Source organism: Sus scrofa, chromosome 9, assembly GCF_000003025.6.
Source record: "Sus scrofa isolate TJ Tabasco breed Duroc chromosome 9, Sscrofa11.1, whole genome shotgun sequence".
In the NCBI taxonomy this organism is placed as follows: Eukaryota; Metazoa; Chordata; class Mammalia; order Artiodactyla; family Suidae; genus Sus; species Sus scrofa.
Genome location: NC_010451.4, coordinates 102,478,130 through 102,500,191, shown reverse-complemented (window position 1 = coordinate 102,500,191; position 22,062 = coordinate 102,478,130). Strand labels below are relative to the sequence as shown.

The window sequence follows — 22,062 nt, the reverse complement described above, 5'->3', positions numbered from 1 at the left end:
CCCAAGAGTGGGATTGCTGGGTCATATGGTAGTTCTATGTGTGGTTTTCTAAGATTTTACTGTTTTCCATTGTGGTTATACTAATTTACATTTCCGCCAGCAGTGCAGGAGGGTACCCTGTTCTCCACACCCTTTCCAGCATTTGTTATTTGTGGACTTATTAATGATGGCCATTCTGACTGGTGTGAAGTTGTACCTCACAGTAGTTTTGATTTGCATTTCTCTAATAATCAGTGATGTTTAGTACTTTTTCATGTGCTTGTTGGCTATATAGCTTATCTTTTGGTATTTGGTATAACTAAATTTTTAGCTAAGATTTATTTCAATTTTCTCATGACTAAAGTAATATGATTGTCAAAAGTTGTATGGATGTTGAAGTTATGAGAAGACGTTTAATAACGTTACTAGCAGAGATGAGTTTATTCTCTCTAGATTTTACTTTCATACTAAGCTCATTTATAATAGTTAAAATCAGTACATATTCCTATTTCCCCCTTTGCCTTCCCCTTTCTTTCAGGATAGGTGCTAAGTCAATTAGATGGAAGTATGGAAAGGATTTAGATAAAGTCAGAATGATTAGCTTCAAAACCTTTTCATCCATTTAACTAGCTCTGAGGTTGTGAGTAAGCCACTCAATTTACTTGTTCCTTGAGGAGTTTTTTTAAGTATTATACTAAGGATTGAATGAAATTAAGTATGTGAAAATGCTATGTACAGGACCTGGCACATACTTGTTTTTCACTAAATGCTGATTTTCCCCTTACAATATGGAATTAAGATTGAGTGACTGAATTATTTTTAAAAGGAGACATAGTAGAAGATCCATAGTAATAAAACTGTTAAAATGGCTTACACCGAAGTGTCTTTTCTTGAACATAGAACTGCCCAAACATACTGACCCTTAAAGTAGGACTTCCTTTGTATAGGATTCACCAATTTTTTTTTCCTTTAAAAGTTTGATAGAAGTTGAATAAAGTTGGGTGAGGTGACTGTGGTTGTGTCTTGGCATGGAGTTGGTGTACCTTAATGAGATCATCCCTTTTTTACAAATGGAAAAGCTTACAATTTCCTCAATAACTAAGGCCTCTGGAGTGCCTCTGCCTGCTTCTCTAAGGAAATCAGGAAGCCTATATAGATAGGTTTAGGTCTCGGTGTTTAAATGCTTAGGATGTTAACTGCCCGCTAACACTTGCCAATAGTTCTTTCCTGTTTGATTTCCATTTTGGTATTTACTGTGGAAGGCAGCCAGTTAAAAATCTCTAAACTGCAGTTCTCCAACTTTTCTGATCTCATGTGAGTTCTGCAGAGTCCTAAAAGAACTGTAATGGCCTTAAAGAAAAACTGGGGCATTTTTGCTCCCCTAATATCTTTTAATTTGGTTTTGAAATTGAGGTAATGTAAAAGTTCTCAAAGTGTACATTGATATTTGTGGTTTACATGGTTGTCTACCTCCAACAGCAAACAGTGGTGGCCTCTTCCTAATTTTGAAGGAAAAATAGGAGTAGAATATTCTGAATTTTAAACCTTTCTCATATACCTCTTTAAAAGTTTGGCTTCTGTTATTCTTCAATAAACAAAAACATAATTTAAAAAGTAGTAAATGAGGGAGTTCCTGTTGTGGTGCAGTGGAAACGAATCCGACTAGGAACCATGTGGTTTCGGGTTCGATCCCTGGCCTCACTCAGTGGGTTAAGGATCTGGCATTGCTGTGAGCTGGGGTGTAGGTCACAGATGCAGCTGGGATCTGAGGTTGCTGTGGCTGCGGTGTAGGCCGGCAGCTGTAGCTCCGATTCGACCCCTAGCCTGGGAATCTCCATATGCTGCAGGTGTGGCCCTTAAAAGCCAAAAAAAATAAGTAAATATATAAAAAAAAAGTAATAAATGAGTATTAAATGAAAAATGTTCATTCATCTTATGCCAAAATTTTATTTTGTGCTCAAATCTTTACATGTTTTTATATTACATCTTAGGTCATTTTTATTATTCATGCAATGGAGTGAAATGGCAGAATTTCACTGTGTTCCACAAAGAATACCTGGTTAACTGAAAATAAAAATTGTAAGACATTAGAGTCATAAAAACAGTATACTTTTCCAATATGACTGCCGTGAGCAAATAAGAGTATATTTATTGAGTTACTGTAGAAGGATCTGGAGAGGAAGGCATATGTTTGCTATATTTGGTTTAACTAGTCACATGATTCTGACTTATAAATACTTATAGAAATCATATTGTATATTTTGAATAGGAGATTTCATTTTCTGTTTTCAGTATATATGTTATTAAACTAATACAATTCTTGGTTTTTTTTCACTAACACCAGGATTCTGGAAGTATAGTTTGTTAATTATTTCTATAAACAGATTACGACAAAGATACGAAAGGATGCCTTAGTAAATTTTTCTTAATTTCTAAATATTTCAGAGACAGTGACAATATACTTGATGCTTCCAATGCCTCTCAATTCCAACAAATTTAAATTGGAATAAGATTGGGAGGAAGACAGAAAGTGGTTCTGTTTTAGATGTTTGGATATCTAGGTTGAAGGTAAAGATTTATTGAGGATTCTGTGTATAGCTGATATAAAAGATTTGGGCATGAATGAAAAGAACAATGCAGGCATAAACATAAACCAGGAAACAGTGGTGTTACAGAGGCCATAAAAGGAGAGGGTTTTCTATCTGGCAGAAATACATGAATATTTTTCTACTTCTGTTAAGGGTTGCTTTAGAGAATGAACTAGACTTTCATCTGTGACTCTTAGAATAGCCTGGATAGGTGGGCATTTCTGGAGCCAAAACAAGAGTTTGAGACATTTGGGAACTCTGATCAAGCACAGGATGTGATGGGATTCTAGTGACAAAGGACTCTGGGAAAATGGCAGTAGAAAATTGGGCATTGGGAGAAATCAATATCATATAAAGCAGCTATTATTCTACTTAACTGTTTTTTTTTTCTGTTTAAAAACAAAATCTTTGGTTCTTTTTTGAAACATTTTCCTTTTGTTGATTTAAAAATAATTACATTAAACCCAAATATATTGCCTTAAAATGTTTAATTTATAAGAAAGAGGAGCAAAGTGCTTGAATAAAAGTAGAAAATGGTCCTGTAGACCAGCCAAATAGGAGAAAAGATTTTAAAAGATAGCCCTTTCAAAATATAAAATACCTGGAAATAACCTTAAGGAGAAATGTTTTTATTTGGATTAGTGAAAAATAATTGTTCTTGGTTGGAAAAGTTAAATGTAGTTTAGCTTTTTTCAATTGTATTTAAAATATTAGTTCTTGGGAATTCCCTGGTGGTTAGCAGTTAAAAAAATCAGCATTGTCACCATTGTGGCTTGGGTTCGATCCCTGGCCTGGGAACTTCCACATACCACAGGTGTCGCCAAAAAAGAAAAGAAAATACCAGTTCTTTAGAAATTTGATGCAGTTCACATTAAAATTTCCAAAGGAGTCTGCTCTGAACTTGATAATATAAAGTTTATTTGTAAGAATAAAGAGGCAAAAATATCAAAGAAAACTTGGTATTAAAGTAGTGAACATATATTAAATACGGAAAAAGAAAAGGGTCATTTATTAAGTCATTATTGTTTGTGCAGGTTTTTATATATCAACTATACCTCAATAAAGCTATTTTTAAAATGTGAGTAGCCAAGAATTTATTTACTATGTATGTATCAACATCATATACAGATTACTGCTTCTGAAAACATTTAAAAGATTGTTGGTTAAATAGGCAGTTTAAACACATAACTTTGGTCCCTCTTTAAATTTCCTAAAATTACAGTAGAGGAATATAAAAATATATGATTAAAAAACAAAACAGCAAAATAAAAAGATTAAAACCCAGGAAATTAAAGAGAAGATGGCAGCAAATGAGATTTTGACAAAATTTTGGAAAGTGGAGAGCATACTGATCAATGAAAAGGGACTTAACAGTACAGAGGAAGCTAAAACTTGCTTTCCTGTAGGCAGGGGAAGCTAATAAGAAGATGACGATCCTCTCCAAAGAACCTTCAGAAAGATGCAGAAATTGGAGGTTCCCCTCAAGGCTGATGTATAGGATGGGACTGAAAACAAGTACTTGAATGTCTCTATAAAAGTGTTTAGAAACCCAGATTCCTTCCTTCAAATTGAACAGACAGATGACATCTTCTGCTACACCTGGGTACACAGTAGGAAGGATTACTCTGGAGTGGCTGAACCTGAAAGTCTCTGGATTTAGGATATCAAGTCCAACTGATGATGGGGTTGTTGGTGTCTTACTAAAAGCAGGAATGTGTGGGATCCTCCAGCTCCATTGCTATCACCCCTTGTTTCGGTTATACTGGTAGCCACTTCTGGTGGGACACAGAATCCCTGTCTTGAAAAGCTAACCAGTCCCAAGAGAGGACATCTATTATTGATGGTTGTAGTCACCAAGCAGTGAGACTATGCCACAAGCTCTCTCCCTTACATTGACATACACATCTTCCAGACATTTAAAATATTCCATTCTTTTAAAATAAACAGAATTGGGAATTATCAGACATTTAGTAACAATTTCTATTTAGAAAGTTCTCAGTTTATAATGGATTAGGAAATGTTAAATGATGAGATTGTAGAACAAAAAAGAACCTAAAAGTAAGCAAAAGAACCTAAAAGCTCCGAGAGGAGAAAACAGCTCACATTCTAAGGAACAAGAATCATGATTATAAAATTCTGAAGGAAAATTATTTCTAATCTATAATTATGTACCTTTTCCAAAAGTCAGTATCCTTGAAAATATAATTAAATAGGCCTCAAGAAATTTGTTTCTATGTTTTTTGTTTTTTTTGGCGGTGCCTGTAGCATGCAAAATTTTGAGATCAAACCTGAGCCATAGCAGTGACAATGACAAATCCTTAACCACTAGGCCACCAGGGAACTCCCAGTTTCCTATGTATAGTTCTTAAGAAGCAACTGGAGGATATATAACCCACTAAGGCAAGCATGTGTACCTGGAAAAAGGAATATGGGACCTGGGAAACAGGAGAGTCTGACACAGGAGAGAATGTCAACTCTGTTGTGGCCTTGGGAGCAGTGGTCCACATTGGAGTGGGTGGCTCAGGTTTCTAAGAGGATTCTGTGGTATTAATAATTACCTGGTATGGTTGATCCATTAAGAGGAGATATAGAGTTTGAATAAGGGCTGAACTACTGATGATACATTGGAAACCAAAGGCAATTATTAAGGAAAAACAAGAGTTACATAAGAAAAAATAGGAGATGTTGTTGTGGATCAGTGGGTTAAGAACCCAACTAGTATCCATGAGGATGCAGGTTTGACCCCTGGCCTCGCTCAGTGGGTTAAGGATCTGATGTTGCTGTGAGCTGTGGCATAGGTCACAGATGCAGCTCAGATCTGGTGGTGTTGTGGCTATGTTGTAGGCTGGCAGCTGCACCTTTTATTTGACCCTTAACCTGGGAACTTCCTTATGCTGCAGGTACAGCCCTTAAAAAAAATAAAAGGGGAGTTCCTGTTGTGGCACAGTGGTTAACAAATCCGACTAGGAACCATGAGGTTACAGGTTCGGTCCCTGCCCTTGCTCAGTGGGTTAACAATCCGGCGTTGCCGTGAGCTGTGGTGTAGGTTGTAGACACGGTTCGGATCCCGCGTTGCTGTGGCTCTGGCGTAGGCTGGCAGCTGCAGCTCCGATTAGACCCCTAGCCTGGGAACCTCCATATGTTGTGGGAGCAGCCCAAGAAATGGCAAAAAGACCAAAAATAAATAAATAAATAAATAAATAAATAAATAAATAAATAAATGGGAGTTCCCTCTGTGGCTCAGAAGTTAACAAATCCCACTAGGATCCATGACAATGCAGATTTGATGCCTGGCCTCGTTCAGTGGGTTAAGGATCTGGAGTTGTTGTGAACTCTGGTGTAGGTCACCAACACAGCTCGGATCCCACGTTGCTCTGACTGTGGCTGTGGCCAGCTGGCCTTGTTCAGTGGGTTAAGGATCTGGAGTTGTTGTGAGCTGTGGTGTAGGTCACCAACACAGCTCAGATCCCATGTTGCTCTGGCTGTGGCTGTGGCCAGCAGCTATAGCTCCAATTCAAGCCCTAGCCTGGGAGCCTCCATTTGCCACTGGTGCAGCCCTAAAATAGTGATTAAAAAAAAAAAAAAATTAACCTATCCATAGTAACAGTATTGGGAAGATGGAGAAGACATTTATATAGTAAGAAGTTGCTACAGTATGTGTGAAATGGAAAGATCAAGTAACAATAATTTATGCATTTTGAAATATGGAGGTAAATCTTAGAAGCAGCTCTTTTTAAAAAGTTGAAATTTGATGTCTCAGGGTAACTGGAAGGCTGTGGGAGGGAATTGCTGTTTTTTTCAGTAAGAATCCTTGTATTATTTGACATTTTAAATTAGTGTAAACAATGAAATTACTACCTTTTTAAACATTAAATTTTCTTAGTTTGGCAAATTTTTTTTTTTTGTCTTTTCGTCTTTTTGCCTTTTCTTGGGCCGCTCCCGCAGCATATGGAGGTTCCCAGGCTAGGGGTCCAATCGGAGCTGTAGCTGCCAGCCTACCCCAGAGCCACAGCAATGTGGGATCTGAGCCACATCTGCAACCTACACCACAGCTCATGGCAACGCCGGATCATTAACCCACTGAACAAGGGCAGGGATCGAACCCGCAACCTCATGGTTCCTAGTCGGATTCGTTAACCACTGCGCCACGACGGGAACTCCCAGTTTGGCAAATTTTAATTTTTTATTCATAACCACAGACTTTACTGACTTGTAATATATAAGAGGCTCAGCTACATAACTGTTACTTATGAACTTATTTTTTTTTTAAGGATGTTTGTTTGTTTGTTTTTGCTCTTTAGGGCCACACCTGTGGCATATGGAGGTTCCCAGGCTAGGGGGCCAATCGGAGCTGTAGCTGCCAGCATATGCCATAACCACAGCAATGCAGGATCCAAGCTGCGTCTGCAACCTACACCACAGCTCACGGCAATGCCAGATCCTTAACCCACTGAGCGAGGCCAGGGATCGAACCCTCAACCTCATGGTTCCTATTTGGATTCATTTCCACTGAGCCACAACAGGAACTCCAAAGGATGAACATTCTCACAGTACCCTTTTCTTAATGTTTTTCAGTTGCCTTGTAGAAGGAGATGCTAAGGAGGAGATACTGCAGCCTCCGGAACCTCACCCAGTTCCACCAATCTTGACACCTTCTCCCCCTTCAGCTTTTCCAACAGTCACTACTGTGTGGCAGGACAATGACAGATATCATCCAAAGCCAGTGTTGCACATGGTTTCATCAGAACAACATTCAACAGACCTCAACAGAAACTATAATAAATCAACAGAACTTACAGCAAAAAACGAATCAGCTGTTGAACAGATAGATAAAAAATTGGAGCGCAATTTAAGTTTTGAGATTAAGAAGGTCCCTCTCCAAGAGGGACCAAAAAGCTTTGATGGGAACACACTCTTGAATAGGGGACATGCAATTAAAATTAAATCAGCTTCGGCTTCACCTTGTATTACCGATAAAATCTCTAAGTCACAGGAATTGAGTTCAAGGGATCTAAAAGTTGATGATATTTCCCAGAATTCTTGTGTGGACTGCAGTGCAACACAGTCGAATAAAGCTCCAGTTATTTTACCGGAAGAATTACAGAAGAATTCAGACACACCTCCAAGGCCAGACCGCTTGCCTCTTGATGAGAAAGGACGTGTAACATGGTCATTGCATGGACCTGAAAATACTCCACCTATGCCTGATTCATCTGAAGGCAAATCCTCAGATACCCACTGTCAAACAAAGAAAACTGTGAGTTTAACGCCAAGTCCTACAACACAAGTTGAAACCCGTGATCTCTCAGATCATCAAAACAGTTCCCCTCTATTCAGAGCACCCCTCAGTTTTACTAATCCTCTTCACTCTGATGACTCGGACTCAGATGAAAGGAACTCTGATGGTGCTGTGACCAAGAATAAAACCAGTGTTTCAACAGCAAGTGCCACAGTTTCTGCTGCCGCTAGTACTGAAAACATTTCTACAAGGAAAGTATTACCAATGTCCATTGCTAGACATGATATAGCAGGAACAATACATTCAGGTGCTGAAAAAGGTAATAATTAATAGTATCTAACACAAATATTTTTACTATGTGCCAGTCACTGTTCTAAGAAGTTATGTTTTATTTCATACCTTACTCTAGAACCTACAGCAGGATGTCATTATTTTCAATACTATTTTTTAAGTAAGTTTTGTTACCTTAGTTTGATCACATTACATTACTAGATCAATTTTGGTGTTTTCAAAATATTTCAATTATCATAACTGAAAATTCTCTCTTATAGCTCTTAGTATTTATATGGGTCAAAAATTTATATGACTGAATAATTAGAAATTATTTAGGGAAGACAGAATTACTTAAAGTGACTATGACACAGGAGTTCCCGTGGTGGCTCAGCGGTTAATGAATCCACCTAGGAACCGTGAAGTTGCAGGTTCGATCCCTGGCCTTGCTCAGAGGGTTAAGGATCTGGCGTTGCCATGAACTGTGGTATAGGCTGGTGGCTACAGCTCTGATTAGACCCCTAACCTGGGAACCTCCATATGCTGCAGGTGTGGCCCTAAAAAAGGCAAAAAGACAAAAAAAAAAAAGTGACTATGACACTAATACTGTAAAATGGCTTGATTGGCCATTTAATTTTACCCATGTATGTTATATTTTATATGATCTTCCAACTACAAAATAACTTTTAAAAATTCTCTTCACAAATGCTTACAAATAAGACTCCTTTCAACTCTGAATTTAACCAAGGAGCAACATGGCAACTACTCAGCAGAATATGGGAGGTTTAATTCAGTCAGTAGTAAGTGGGATATTTCCATATCTAATCAGCAGTGCTACTAATATTTAGTTAATCACTCTCTTCTTTAAGTAGTCTAAGCATTTCAAGATAATGCATGCCCCAAGTTCCCAAGATATATTATTGGTTCTTGAAACTCTTTAGTCTGCTAAAAATTATCATGGCCGCCATCTTAGACCATAAAGTTGAGCAAATACATAAACATGAAAGCTACTTACTGATTGATTATCATTGGTCTTTTACTTGTCAGTGAACGTTGGTTGTGACACATACAGACTGCTATTTATAATATGCATGCAAAATAAGTACTGTAAATTTGAAAGATCACTTTTTCCATTTCTGACCCAGTACCATCCATACTGTGGCCTCTTTAGTTTCTTCAGCTCACACGTACTTTATTTTTTTTATCTTAAGAACATATGTGATAGAGTAAATGAGAGTCTAACCTAGTTTCTTAAATTTACAGGATTCTCCTCTGTGCTCTTGATTCTACTGTTTTATTTGAAGGGTCTTCAGAAAATTCTTTACCAGTTTGGCATAATATGAAGTTATTTAATGTTGTTTTCTTCCTTGACATCAGAGTTTGAAAAATAACTGCCATATTATAATTATACTAGAAAATGTGTGGATAAGAAGTTTTCATTTGGGGCCTTTTTATTTATTATTTTTTTTCCGCCTATCAGGCATGTGTTTTGTACCTAGAAAATATATGTATTTAAACTGTTACTGGAAATAGAATTTGGTAAGTCCAGAAAGGATGTATGATTTGATAAACTCATTAAAATTTACTCTCAGGAGTTCCCATTGTGGTGCAGCAGAAACAAATCCAATTAGAAACCATGAGGTTGCAGGTTCGACCCCTGGCCTTGCTCAGTGGGTTAAGGATCCGGCCTTGCCGTGAGCTGTGGTGTAGGCCAGAGGCTACAGCTCTGATTAGACCTCTAGCCTGGGAATCTTCACATGCTGAGGGTGTGGCCCTAAAAAGACAAAAAAAAAAATTTACTGCCATATGACCAGTGTTCTGCTGATAATAGAAAGAGTTCCTATAAAATATGGCATACTGTATAGGAATAGTTGAAAGCCCTCTACTGTATACCAGCTCATTTCACTTCTCTCCATTTTATTTGTACTTCAAAGCACAGGTAGCTATAAATGTGATTTCTGATTTGTTTTCCTCCTACCCTAACTATGGTAAATGAGTTTGGTATTAACAGAATATTTTCCTGTGTAAGTGTTCTTTGTTGCAACATAGCTAGAAGCAGTCCCGTTTTTAATGTTATTAATTATTTACCTTATAGATGAACCATTGGCACAAGGATTTAATTATTGTTTGCTTGTTTGTTTTAGAATTTATTGCAGGATAATTCTGTTTTGATGCCTGAAACAACCTTTTGCATATGTTACTGCCTAAAAAAAAATCCTGGCCCTGAATTCTAACTTTTTTTTTTTTTTTTTTTGTCTTTTTGCTATTTCTTGGGCTGCCCCTGCGGCATATGGAGGTTCCCAGGCTAGGGGTCGAATCGGAGCTGTAGCCACCGGCCTACGCCAGAGCCACAGCCGCGTCTGCAACCTACACCACAGCTCACGGCAACCCGGATCGTTAACCCACTGAGCAAGGGCAGGGACCGAACCTGTAACCTCATGGTTCCTAGTTGGATTCGTTAACCACTGCGCCACGACGGGAACTCCTGAATTCTGACTTTTAATAGACTCAGGCCTCTTTAAAGATTTCTCAAGCTTGGCTACATTATGCACCCATAAAGTGTATGATTTACCAAAGCCTATGTAAAATGTGAGGTCTCTGGTTGGGTAACCTCTACGATAGAAGTTTATAACACATGAAAGGGAGACCAAAGATCTAGGGAGAAATGTGCAGTTGAAAAGTAAAGGTTACAGTTAGAAAATAGAGTGAAGACTCTTTAAGAGTGAGGACTGTTCTAACAGAAGAGGTATAGAGTTTCCAAAAGATACTTAAACAAACAAGCCTATCCTTCCTGATTTGTCCACTTCATTATGAAATGGCACCACAATGCCAAGATTATGCATCCCTTCCTTCCAACAGCCATTTCTTCACTGTGAGCTGCTAGTAACAAAAGGGCAAGGGGAAATAGGATGCGTGCTCAGACTGTTACTACTGGATAAGAAAGATACTTCTTTAGTGGCTTAACTTTACATGCAAGAGAGAATTCCAGTACTCATAGTAGTTTTACATATATATTATTGTGTAAATATAATAATATATATTATATATTTAAATATATATAAAGTATTGGACTGGAACTCTTCTCAGCAGGACCCAGAGGTTGTATTTTCTTGTGTCTTTTGCTGAATAAATGTAGGAGGGACAAGAGCAATCACAACTGGCTTGTGCTTGCTGAAAACTCAAAGGGCTTTACTTGATTTCCTATCTTTTTTTTAGCGTGTAGCCTCTGTGGTGAAACAGCAAAGTATCATGGCAAGATTGTTCATATTTTTAAGAGAACAGTTGTTTAGACCCAGACAAAATAATATAGGATCCTCACATCTTCATTTCCTTGCCCCATCCTCTCTAAGCTGAGTCCACCCACAGAATTGTATCCTCATATTTTCTTTTTCTACCTCCAATGAAACTTCAGATTATCTGATACTCTTTATACACTTTATGCCATAACAAGGCTAACTGATGAGGCTTACTTAATGCATTATCTTTTCCAGAGCTAATTTTGTTCTTATTAGTGAGAAGTATTTAATAGCTCCAGTCAGTATTCTCAAAGTATGGTCATTTTTGACACTGTTTCCAAGATTTTAGGCAATAAATAAATGAACATTTGAAAAAAAGTAATGGCTGTATTTTTACTGTATTAGAAAAATAATTAGCACACTTTAAATATGTTAGTTTAAAAAGTGGAATTTTTTAAAATAGGACATACAGTCTATTTTGGCAAAACTCATAAAAGGAGTTAAGCAGTTGATAGTTTGGGAAACACTGACATATCAAATGACCAAAGCTTTCCCTTGTGGACTCAAATCATCATCAACAAGCCCAGTAGAGAAGGCACTTGCCTGTTGGCTTCTCTGCTGAATATGCCTCAGACTAAGAGGAAGTGATTAATGCCTGCAGGGTATCAGGAAAGTCATGGGAGAGTCACTTTCTCTGTGCAACAGTAAGTGGAGTTCATTCCTTTCTCGGTAAACATCATGATTCTTGATAAGTTGAGTGGTAAGGATATCTTGTTTATTTCTTGCATTTTAAAAATCTGGTTCTCAGATACTTGTGGCAGTAATTTTTAAGAATGTCAAAAAGCTCTATTATTTTGTTTAGATAAGTTCATTTAAAAATGATTAATGTTTTAACAAGTTCATAATTTGTCTAAATTTTATTTATTTAATATAGATGTTGATGTTAGTGAAGATTCGCCTCCTCCCCTACCTGAAAGAACTCCTGAATCTTTTGTATTAGCAAGTGAACATAGTGAGTGTCTCTTCTGATTTTACATACTCCATACTCTAATGATAAACTCTGGGGAGTTCCCGCTGTGGCTCAGTGGAAACAAATCCAACTGGTATCCATGAGGATGTGGGTTTGATCCCTGGCCTTGCTCAGTGGGTTAAGGAGACGGTGTTGCTGTGAGCTGTGGTGTAGGTTGAAGACATGGCTCGGATCCTGCATTGCCTGTGGCCTCGGTGTAGGCCAGTGGCTACAGTTCTAATTCAACCCCTAGCCTGGGAACCTCCATATGCCATGGGTGTGGCTCTAAAAAAGCAAAAACAAAAAACAAAAACAAAAAACTCTGAAAAAAAATAAGGCTGATTTGAATCAAGTTGCTGTTGAGCTGCACAGTTTTGAAATTGACACGTGTTCTTGATTCCTTGTATGAAAAATATTTTAATATGGTATTTTATTTGCTAAGACTGCTAAAATAACTACACTTACATTAAATATTGTAATTCAGTTAAATGCAGTTAGAACAGTTTATTCTCTTCTCATTCATTAAAACTAGCACTTATTTATGAAAAGATATTAATTGCTTCACTTGGTGCTGGTTTAGGTAAGTCAACATTTAAATTCAGTTGTAGACGGGAATTGCTCAGTTAATGTTAACTGAGGGATACTTAAGGCCACAAGAGTATCAGTGAAAGTTGGGAGAAAGTGATCATATTGCAGAGTATTGATAATATATTTCTCCTCCTTTCCACCTGGAAAAAGAGTACAGAACCAGTTTTAATACATTTAGTGTCTCATGCTCAGTGGAAGTACTCTTATCTGAGTTGCATTTTCCCAATATTTTACTAATTTTAACTGCTTTTTAAAAACGTTAAAAACAGTGAAGCTGTATACTTCACTAATACTAAATAAATAAGTCTAAGTTTGTCATATCTGTAGATTTCAGTGCTCTTGTAATAAACTAAATTTTTTAAATTCCAAGGAAGGAAACTTAAATGGATTTTCAGTTATTAGAAACTATATAATTTTGAATGAAAGTGATAGTTTCATAAAACCTCTAGGATCTGTTTTTGTATATTATCTTAATGCAAGAAATTTCTAGAATTAAAGATTTTTTAAATCAGCTTTTTAAAATTAGAGTTGATTTACAATGTTGTGCCAATTTCTGCTGTGCAAAAAAGTGACTCAGTAATACATATATAATCTTTTTATATAAAGATGTTAATTTTAAGATTTCATTTTTCTCAGATACACCTGTAAGATCTGAGTGGAGTGAACTTCAAAATCAGGAAGAGTCTGAACAAAAAAAACCTGAAGTGAGTCCATTTGAGAATGGAACAGCTATAGCTCAGTACTTTTGTTCTTCAGTTAATTTATCTTACAGTGTTTATTATAATAATTGTTTCCTTAAGACTATTAGATATAATTTTTTACAACTCTAAGACATTTTATTTCAAGAGAAATACAATTTTTGGTTAATATTTCTTATGCTACAATTTCAAGTGAAAAGCCTATATAAAATGTGAGATCTAAAAAAATTTTAAAGGACATCATGATCTACTATAACGATCACTTAAGAGTGCTATTTTCCCCAAGCTGCTTTTAAAGTTTGTAAATTATGACTTGTTCCAAGTCATTTTGGAGGTATGAATGGAATAGGAATTACTATTTTCAGGGTATAGAACTTCCCTAAATTTTATTCTTTCCATTATAACACTACCATTATAACACTAGATATACAGTCTTTCCCTTTGATTTTTCTGGTCACATGAGGCGTCCTTTCACATTCAGGAAATATTTTAATAGCTAAATATTTTGGCCACGGGAAATGTCGTTTTTCATCACCGTTGATATTTTTCATATTTCCCTCATTTTATTGTCTTTGAAATTAGGGTATATCTTACAATTAATTTTAAAACATGGTGATAGACTTTAATTGGTATATAAAGTATTGGTAACCTAATAATGATGCTGTGTCTTAGAATCAGTGATGTCCTAATTTGATGAATATAGTAGAGGGCTGGCAAAATGCAGTTGTCTGTGTGTTCCTTTATGTAGTAACTCCTGCATTTTCAGTTTTTACCCAGAAGGAGAAAGGAATTCCCCTATTCTAGCAGTATAAACACTGTAACTTTAAAAATTTTAACCCTAATTGAAAACACCATAATTTTCTTTTCTATTGACAGAGTTTCCTAATAGATCTTGATTTATTGGCATATATACTCATAACAGACCAGATTTTCTATTATTTGTACATGAAAGAGATATATTGTAATAACTATTAAATGTCTTCCTTATAGGGCTTGATAACCTCTGGAAGTGAAACATGTAAGTTGGATTGTGTCCCTTTTTGCTATCAATTATATAGATTAATTTCCACAAGATAGCATGTCTCATAGTGTATGCTATTTACTTTTTTTTTCTCTATTTCTTTTCTCTCTCTCTCTTTTTTTTTTTTTTTTTTGCTTTTTAAGACTGGACCAGTGGCATATGGAAGTTCCCAAGCTAGGGGTCAAATCAAAGCTGTAGCTGCCGGCCTACACCATAGAATTGCGGAATTTGAGCCACGTCTGCAACCTACACCACAGCTCATGGCAATGCCCGATCCTTAACCCATTGAACAATGCCAGGGATTGAACCCATGTCTTCATGCTAGTTGAGTTTATTACCATTGAGCCACAGTAGGAACTCCCACTTGGTTATTTTTGTATCGCAAATACATAGGGCAGCTCTTCTAGAACCTGAATTAACTAGTATAATTCTTCCAAGTTAATTATTATACCAGATATTAATTTGTTCTGGGAGGTAACTGCATTTGTTATCAGTAGTTAACAGGCTGATTGGGAAAGAAAATATTTTAACAGTATTTTCTTATATTTTATTTGTTATTTATAAAACACTTAGAATGTAGATCTGACAGTGATTTGAATAAATGCCCCCAATTAACCTAGATGACTGAACTGGGTCCCTAAAAATCAGTTGTTTAGAAATCTTCCTTTTAGGGAGTTCTCTTGTGGTGCAGTGGGTTAAGGATCAGGTGTTGTCACTGCTGTGCTGCAGGTGCAGTCCCTGGCCTGGGAACTTCCACATGCTGGGTACCCACAGCCAAAAAAAAAAAAAGAAAAAGAAAGAAATCTTCCTTTAGGACTTTTATATTTACAAAAGCCAGTAAGATTATGTAGCTCAACTCAGTATTATAATACCATGTTAGAAAAACATTCTACCATATTACTTTTATTATCATAGTAAAATACATCAGCTTATTAATTGAATCAGTGACCATGTAAGCAGCTCATCAAACATCCTAGCCTAGACAGTTCCCTCAGTTTATCTATCATCTCTGTTCTTATACTCCCTTCTCCTTCAGCTGTTCTCCCCCTAGATCTTTGCCTAATGGGACTCCATTCCATCTCATAAACTCTTATTATTCTTTATCTACTCTGCAGAGGTCGTGTATTGAAAGAAAAAGAGCAGAAGCTTTAGCATCAGGTTCACCTAGATTGGATTCTAATTTTTGCCATTTTACTTAGCTAGGTGGCTTTGGGCAAATTACCTAATCTTTCTGAGCCTCAGTTTTCTTCTGTGTGAAATGGAGATAATAGTACCTAATTTAGAGGATTGTTGTGAAGCTTTCATTAAATTACAGCATATACAGAGAGTATCAGACACAGTGGCATATGGTAGGAACTGAAATGGAAACAATGCTATTATTATTTGTGTTTTATTACTAGTGCTGCCATGGCTAGACCCCTGGATTGTTTTTCTTATTATCTGTTATTTCCTTTCTGGTTTCTCTTCTCTATTCAGTTTGGATACCATCATCCATCATTTTTAGTTAGTCCCACTCAAAATTGTCCCTAACTTTCTTTCTTTTTTTTTTTTGCCTTTTTTTTTTTGCTTTTTAGGGTCATACCCACAGCATGTGGAAGTTGCCAAGCTAGGGTTCGCATTGGAGCTACAGCTGCTGGCCTACACCACAGCCACAGCAACACAGGATCCAAGTCACATCTGTGACCTATATCACAGCTCACAGCAACATCTGATCCTTGACCCACTGAGAAAGGCCAGGATCAAACTTGCATCATCATGGATACAAGTCAGATTTGTTTCCACTGTGCCACAATGGGAACTCCTGTGCTTAACTTTATTACTCCTAATTTCTGTACCATTTTTATTTTATCCTTCTGGATTACTGAATACTGCTGGGGAACATCAATTAGTTTTACAGATTAAGCATACAATTCTAGGTATTCATCCACACTTGGGCCCTCAGGTGGTGTTGGAGTATCTGACATGCTCTAGTTTGTACCCTTCCTATTTCCCCTGAATTTTCCAATCTTTATTTTCTTCTAAAATTATCAATCCCACTTACTCAGTAGATGACCTTTTACTTCATTGAGAAAATTAAGGCTTTTAGACTAAATCATTTTCTCATAGAAGCCAAATCCGAATACCTCATTGCCACTAGTTTCCTCTGCATGCCTAACCTCTCTGTCCCCATTATTGTAAAACTTAGCACAGCGCTATAATAAATGTGCCTGTCTGTCTCTTCTTTAGACCAGGGGTTGGCAAACTATCCCACAGGCCTAATCCTGACCTTGGCTTGTTTTTTTGTTCTTCCCTTGATCTGAATAAATGATTTTTACATTTTTAAAGAATTGTTAAAAAAAAAAAGAAACGAAAATTAAGGAAGAATATGTGATAGAGACCTTATATGGCTTAAAATATTTATTTTCTAGCACTTTACAGCAAAGCCTAAAATATTTATTTTCTAGCACTTTACAGAAAGTTTGCTGACCCCTGTCTAGACTATAAGCACCTAAGGACAGGGATCATCTATCATATGACTTGTATTCCAAGTATCCAGAAACATTTCCTACAGAGGTATAGGTAGGGGATGTGATAAGGGTTGAGAAAGTGACTGAATTGTAGTAGTTGATTCCGTTACTAATCTCATAATTGAAAGAGAATTACTTCTTTTAGTAAAAGTAGTAAGTTCATTAATAAACTATGAATTTGTTTACTATTGATTTCCATATAAAGGCATTTCAGTTGTAGTTCAAGTAAGGGCATGAGGAGAGTCTTCACTTTGCAGAAGCGCTCACTGCAGATTTCTAGGTGCCTGAAGAACACCTAAGACAATTTCCTGTGTTCACTACGCTTACATTTATATTTATCTGGGCCTCTCTCTCCCAAGAGAGAAAACCTGCTCTTTCAACTAACTGCCCACATTAAAACAATTAGAGGATTCTTCTGCCTATGATGCTACAAATGATCGTGATTAAAAATGGCTTTGGTTTGCACTTTAGATCATCCAGCAGGAGGTTTTCATACAGAGACCTGTACAGAATGTCCACCTACTTTCAGTAACAAGAAAGATCAAATATCAGAAAGTCCAACAGAAGCCACAGAGATTGGTAATTTTTTTACTAAATAATTTTAAAACTATAATTATGTAGTTAATGCTATCAAATTAATGCCATCATTCCCAGGATTTCCTTACAGCAAAGTTTATCAGACTTTGTGCTATGATTTATACAGGTTCTTAAATGACTTGCCAAAATAAAACGTGCTGTCATAGTTGTTTGGAATTAATTATGGAATAAATGAAATAATTATTATTTCATAGAGATTAAAAACTAAAATATAAAAAACTACTGTATATAAACTTTTGTGTTGCAAAGACTAAGATATCTTAGATGTTTGTTTTATAATACAAAATTTATTTTTTAGAATCTGTATCTTTGCTATAAGATTTTGATGTTTATTTCCTTTTTATAGAGGATTTTTGTTTTTGTTTCTGATGTTCAGCATTTATCTTCTCTGAGGTTACAGAACTGAGGAGTTTTTTTTTTTTCAATTGAGATGGAATTAATATACAATAAAACACCTGGATCCTTAAATAAAAAAAAAAAAAGAATTGATTTTATTTTTTTAAAAGAAACATTTATTTTCAGCTACCCAGAACAAATTAGAAATTGGTTTGTAGAGTCTTGTTTAATTTAAATTCTAAATTCCCATATGGAAATTTATTTGTTCCAGAAAATGAAGTTGTCTACAGACTAATGGTGTAAAAGTATTTCTGAACACTAGCCAATTATTGTAATGTTTTGATTATAGGTTTTGGTAATCGCTGTGGAAAACCTAAAGGACCAAGAGATCCACCTTCAGAATGGACATGATTCAGGGAACCAAAAGACACTTTAAATTATACTGGAAAATTCAAGTGCCACTGAAGCCACATTTATAGTATTCCATCTAAAAAATTGGGACTAATAACAGCAGTGTAGATTGTTACCTTAGTATTTTTTGCAGGGACCATCTACCTGCCTTATATTACACTTAGAAAAAAGTATTACATATGGTTTATTTTGTAACTTCAAGTATTATTGCCTTAATGTCTCTTAACCCTGTTACACGCTGCTTGTAGACATGTTAATATAGTAATACTTTTATGATAAATTGAGTTTAAGGACTACTCTTTTGCTAATGTTTTATCATGTATGCATTATTTTGTATATGTACAGGGCAAGTAGGTATATAATTTGATAAAATTGCAGTCATAAAATATTAACAGAAGATGTAAGAAATTTCTGCATGGTCTAAATCTTTGTGTACCTTATTTGTAAATTATTTGCCCTGAAGTTTTAGAAAATAGTTTCTGAATTTTAAAATTGCTGGATTCATGCAGCCAGCATTACAGGTTATCAGAGGTCAAAGATTGTAATAATAATACATTTTGTAAATTGTAAGCAAAAAGTTATTTTTATATTATATACTGTCTAATTGTCCATCCTAATTGTCTTTGTTTTCATCTAGTCATGGAAATTCAGTAAGTGCCTTGGAACAATATTGAATTCTCTTAGCTCGTGTGTGTTACTTTAATATTTGAACTCAACTGGGATTAGAAGACTATCAGACTATATGTATGTTTCAGGATATTTGATCTGTCATTAAAAAAACAAAAACAATTTTACAGTGCCTATTCGTCTTGGTTTTTCATTCCTCATTTGTGGGAAATTAGATTTAATATCCACCTTCCTGCCAGCTTAGTCTCATATTTAAGTCATGAGTATGAATGGGGTTTAATTTCTTAATTAAAGAATAGGGAGCACTTTCTGCAAAAACATGGCTTTGCAAGTCAAAATACTTATACTGGAGTCAGCTCTCAGCATCCTTCTCAGCCTTCTCATTACTGTCTACTGGATCCCAGGAAAACACCCAAGGAAAGTGAGGTTGGGAAAGGGGAACTGATTATAGCGTTTTGGTAATCTCTGTGGAAAACCCAGAAAACTTCTCATCCTGCAAGTGGAGCATCCATAAGTACTAAGTTTGAATTTTGACATCATGGATTGAAGCTGAAAGACATCTATATTTTCATTCTTCGTAGGAAAGAAGGAAGAAATTATCAGGTTAAAGTGATAAAGTAACTGTATATGAATAGAGGAGGATCACTGTGGAAAATATAATTTCATGTCGAAAAATTTTAAAGCTAAATGGTCTTAGAATTTAACATTTTCCTCATATATTGAGATCAAAAAATGTGAATACAGTGGACCCTTGACATTCACAAGACACAAACACCTATAGCATATCATTTTCCTAATAAAACTTAAACTGAAAAAAATAGTCTCCACATAACTTTATGATTTATAATAATATGGTACTAAAATAATTTATAAAGACTTGAGGGGGTAGTTGTCTTGTGGTTCAGTGTGTTAAGGATCTGGCAATGTCACTGCACTGGCTTGAGTTACTGCTGTGGTGCAGGTTCAGTCCCTGGCCCGGGAACTTCCACATTCTGCAGATGCAATCCCTATACCCCCCAAAAAAGATTTTTTATTGTTGTTGGGAAGGGGTTAACACCTTCATTAAAGTATACTTGTATTCAGAAGGGTGCAAAAAGCATAATCATCATAAAGTATACATCCCTGTGTGAGTGTGACCATCTCTAGGTCAAGCAGTATACAGGACCAGCCACTGAGAAGCTTCCTCCTTGGGCTTCTGAGATTTTCATCATTACATGTTTGGAAGTTGCTTGTTCATTTTTAATTGCTATAGAGCTTTGCTTTATATGAATATATCACAATTTGTCCATTCTGCTGCTAATAGACATTTGGATTGTTTATGGCTTGGGGAAATTACAAATGTTGTTGCCAAAAACATTTTTTAATGTGTTTCACTGTACGTATGTATATAAATCTGTTGGGTATATATCCAGGGGTGGAACTGTAGGATTATAGAGTATGCATGTATATTTAGCTTTGTAGAGATATTGCCAAACACCTTTTGAAAGCGCTTAGTTCTGATGTTACATACCCTTGCTGACACTTGGTAGTGCCATCAGTTTTCATTTTATACGTTCTAATGAGTGTTATGATCTGAATATATATTTTCCTCCTAATTAATGAGGTTGAGCACATTCCGATGTGTTTTAGGAATATGTGGATATTCTCTTTTGTGAATGCCCAGTTCGGGTCTTAAGTAGATACTGTTTGGCAATATCGCCTGAGTACTCATATACCCTATTTGGCAACTTTGCATTTGTTTTTTCTATTTAGTTGCATGATTTTTTTCTTACTGCTCTATTGGAATTAATTCTATATTGTGCATTTTCTTTTCTTTTTAGGGCCACACCTGTTGCCTCTGGAACTTCCCGGGCTAGGGAGTCTGCGACCTAAGCTGCAGCTTGCAGCAACACCAGGTCTTAACCCACTGAGTGAGGCCAGGGATTGAACCCGCATTCTCATGGACACTATGTCAGGTTCTTAACCTGCTGTGCCATAACAGGAATTCCCTATATTCTGCATTCAGTCCTTAAGGGTTTGCTTGTGGTTTGCCTTTTCACTCTACTAATGGTGGGTTGTTTGGTTTTTTTTTTTTTGGATAAATATAAGTTCTTAAATTTAATTAAATCCCATTTATCAATCTTTTCTAATTAATCCTTTTTGGTGTAATCATCTAGAAATCTTTGCCCACCCCAAGATCCAGATCATGAAAATATTCTATAGTCTTATAGAAGCTTTATGTTTTATTTATATTTTTAGGTTATATTGTTTATGTTTTTATCTAAAGCTACAGAATTTTTGTGTGTAGAGGGTTTTTTTTTTTTTCCTTTGACGAATCACCACTGAATGTCCTTTCTTCATTAGATATATATTCCTGTCATAAGTCAGGTATCCATTGATCTCTAAGTCAACTATTAGATTTTTTTCTTCTATTCCATTGCCTATCTTTATAATTTAAAGTCTGCCTTTTCCCACCTTTAGCTTTCTACCAAAGATTAAGTCTTAAACTGCTTAGAACACTAAGTTTTTAATTTTTATTTTTCTATGTAAAATACATAGAAGCATACAGTAAGCTCGTTTGTATCTGAGGTAAACCATTGCCATATTCATCCTGCCACAAAACCTCTACCTTGTAGTTAATGCTACAGAGACCTTTACTCTTTCCTTTGCCATCATAACATTATGACTTACCTTTCTTTTGAAAGCAATATTATACAAATAGTGTTTGTCACTTTGTGGACATTTTCTCCATATACTAATAAACAGCCGTAAAGTAATAGTTATATGTCAGTGCTAGTCTAGGATCAGTCATTAGCTAAGGGACTTCCTCACAGATAACTGCCTCCTAGGACATATGGTTGAGAATTTTGCTGAACAAAATTACATAATGCTATTCTAAAATTAGCCCTGGGGTCACTTAAAATAAATGAAGCAATGAATGTTAAATTCTTTTTTTATTTTGTTTAAGGAACATTTT

General features: G+C 35.9%; 1 protein-coding gene and 1 long non-coding RNA gene across 8 annotated transcripts in view; one reads left to right on the top strand and one right to left on the bottom strand.

Annotated features, from left to right (window-relative positions):
* The window catches only part of PTPN12 (protein tyrosine phosphatase, non-receptor type 12), an 83,056-nt gene extending 63,778 nt beyond the window's left edge, over positions 1-19,278 (top strand). Inside the window, exons 13-18 of one of the 5 annotated variants that reach the window (XM_021102554.1) lie at positions 7,143-8,125; positions 12,247-12,324; positions 13,546-13,613; positions 14,598-14,625; positions 17,610-17,714; positions 18,418-19,278. In XM_021102554.1, the coding sequence (XP_020958213.1) occupies positions 7,143-8,125; positions 12,247-12,324; positions 13,546-13,613; positions 14,598-14,625; positions 17,610-17,714; positions 18,418-18,479 (1,324 nt within the window). In that variant the 3' untranslated portion in view covers positions 18,480-19,278. Of the gene's footprint in view, positions 1-7,142; positions 8,126-12,246; positions 12,325-13,545; positions 13,614-14,597; positions 14,626-17,606; positions 17,715-18,417 lie in introns of all 5 variants that reach the window. The other 4 variants (XM_021102553.1, XM_021102555.1, XM_021102556.1 and 1 more) reach the window with 4 other exon arrangements.
* The window catches only part of LOC102167692, a 120,896-nt gene that overhangs the window by 55,230 nt on the left and 43,604 nt on the right, over positions 1-22,062 (bottom strand). Inside the window, exon 4 of one of the 3 annotated variants that reach the window (XR_002347075.1) lies at positions 1,903-7,805. The exons of 1 other annotated variant lie outside the window; for it this stretch is intronic. This is a non-coding gene — a long non-coding RNA (uncharacterized LOC102167692). Of the gene's footprint in view, positions 1-1,902; positions 7,806-12,537; positions 13,050-22,062 lie in introns of those variants that run through there. One more of the 3 variants, XR_002347077.1, reaches the window with a different exon arrangement.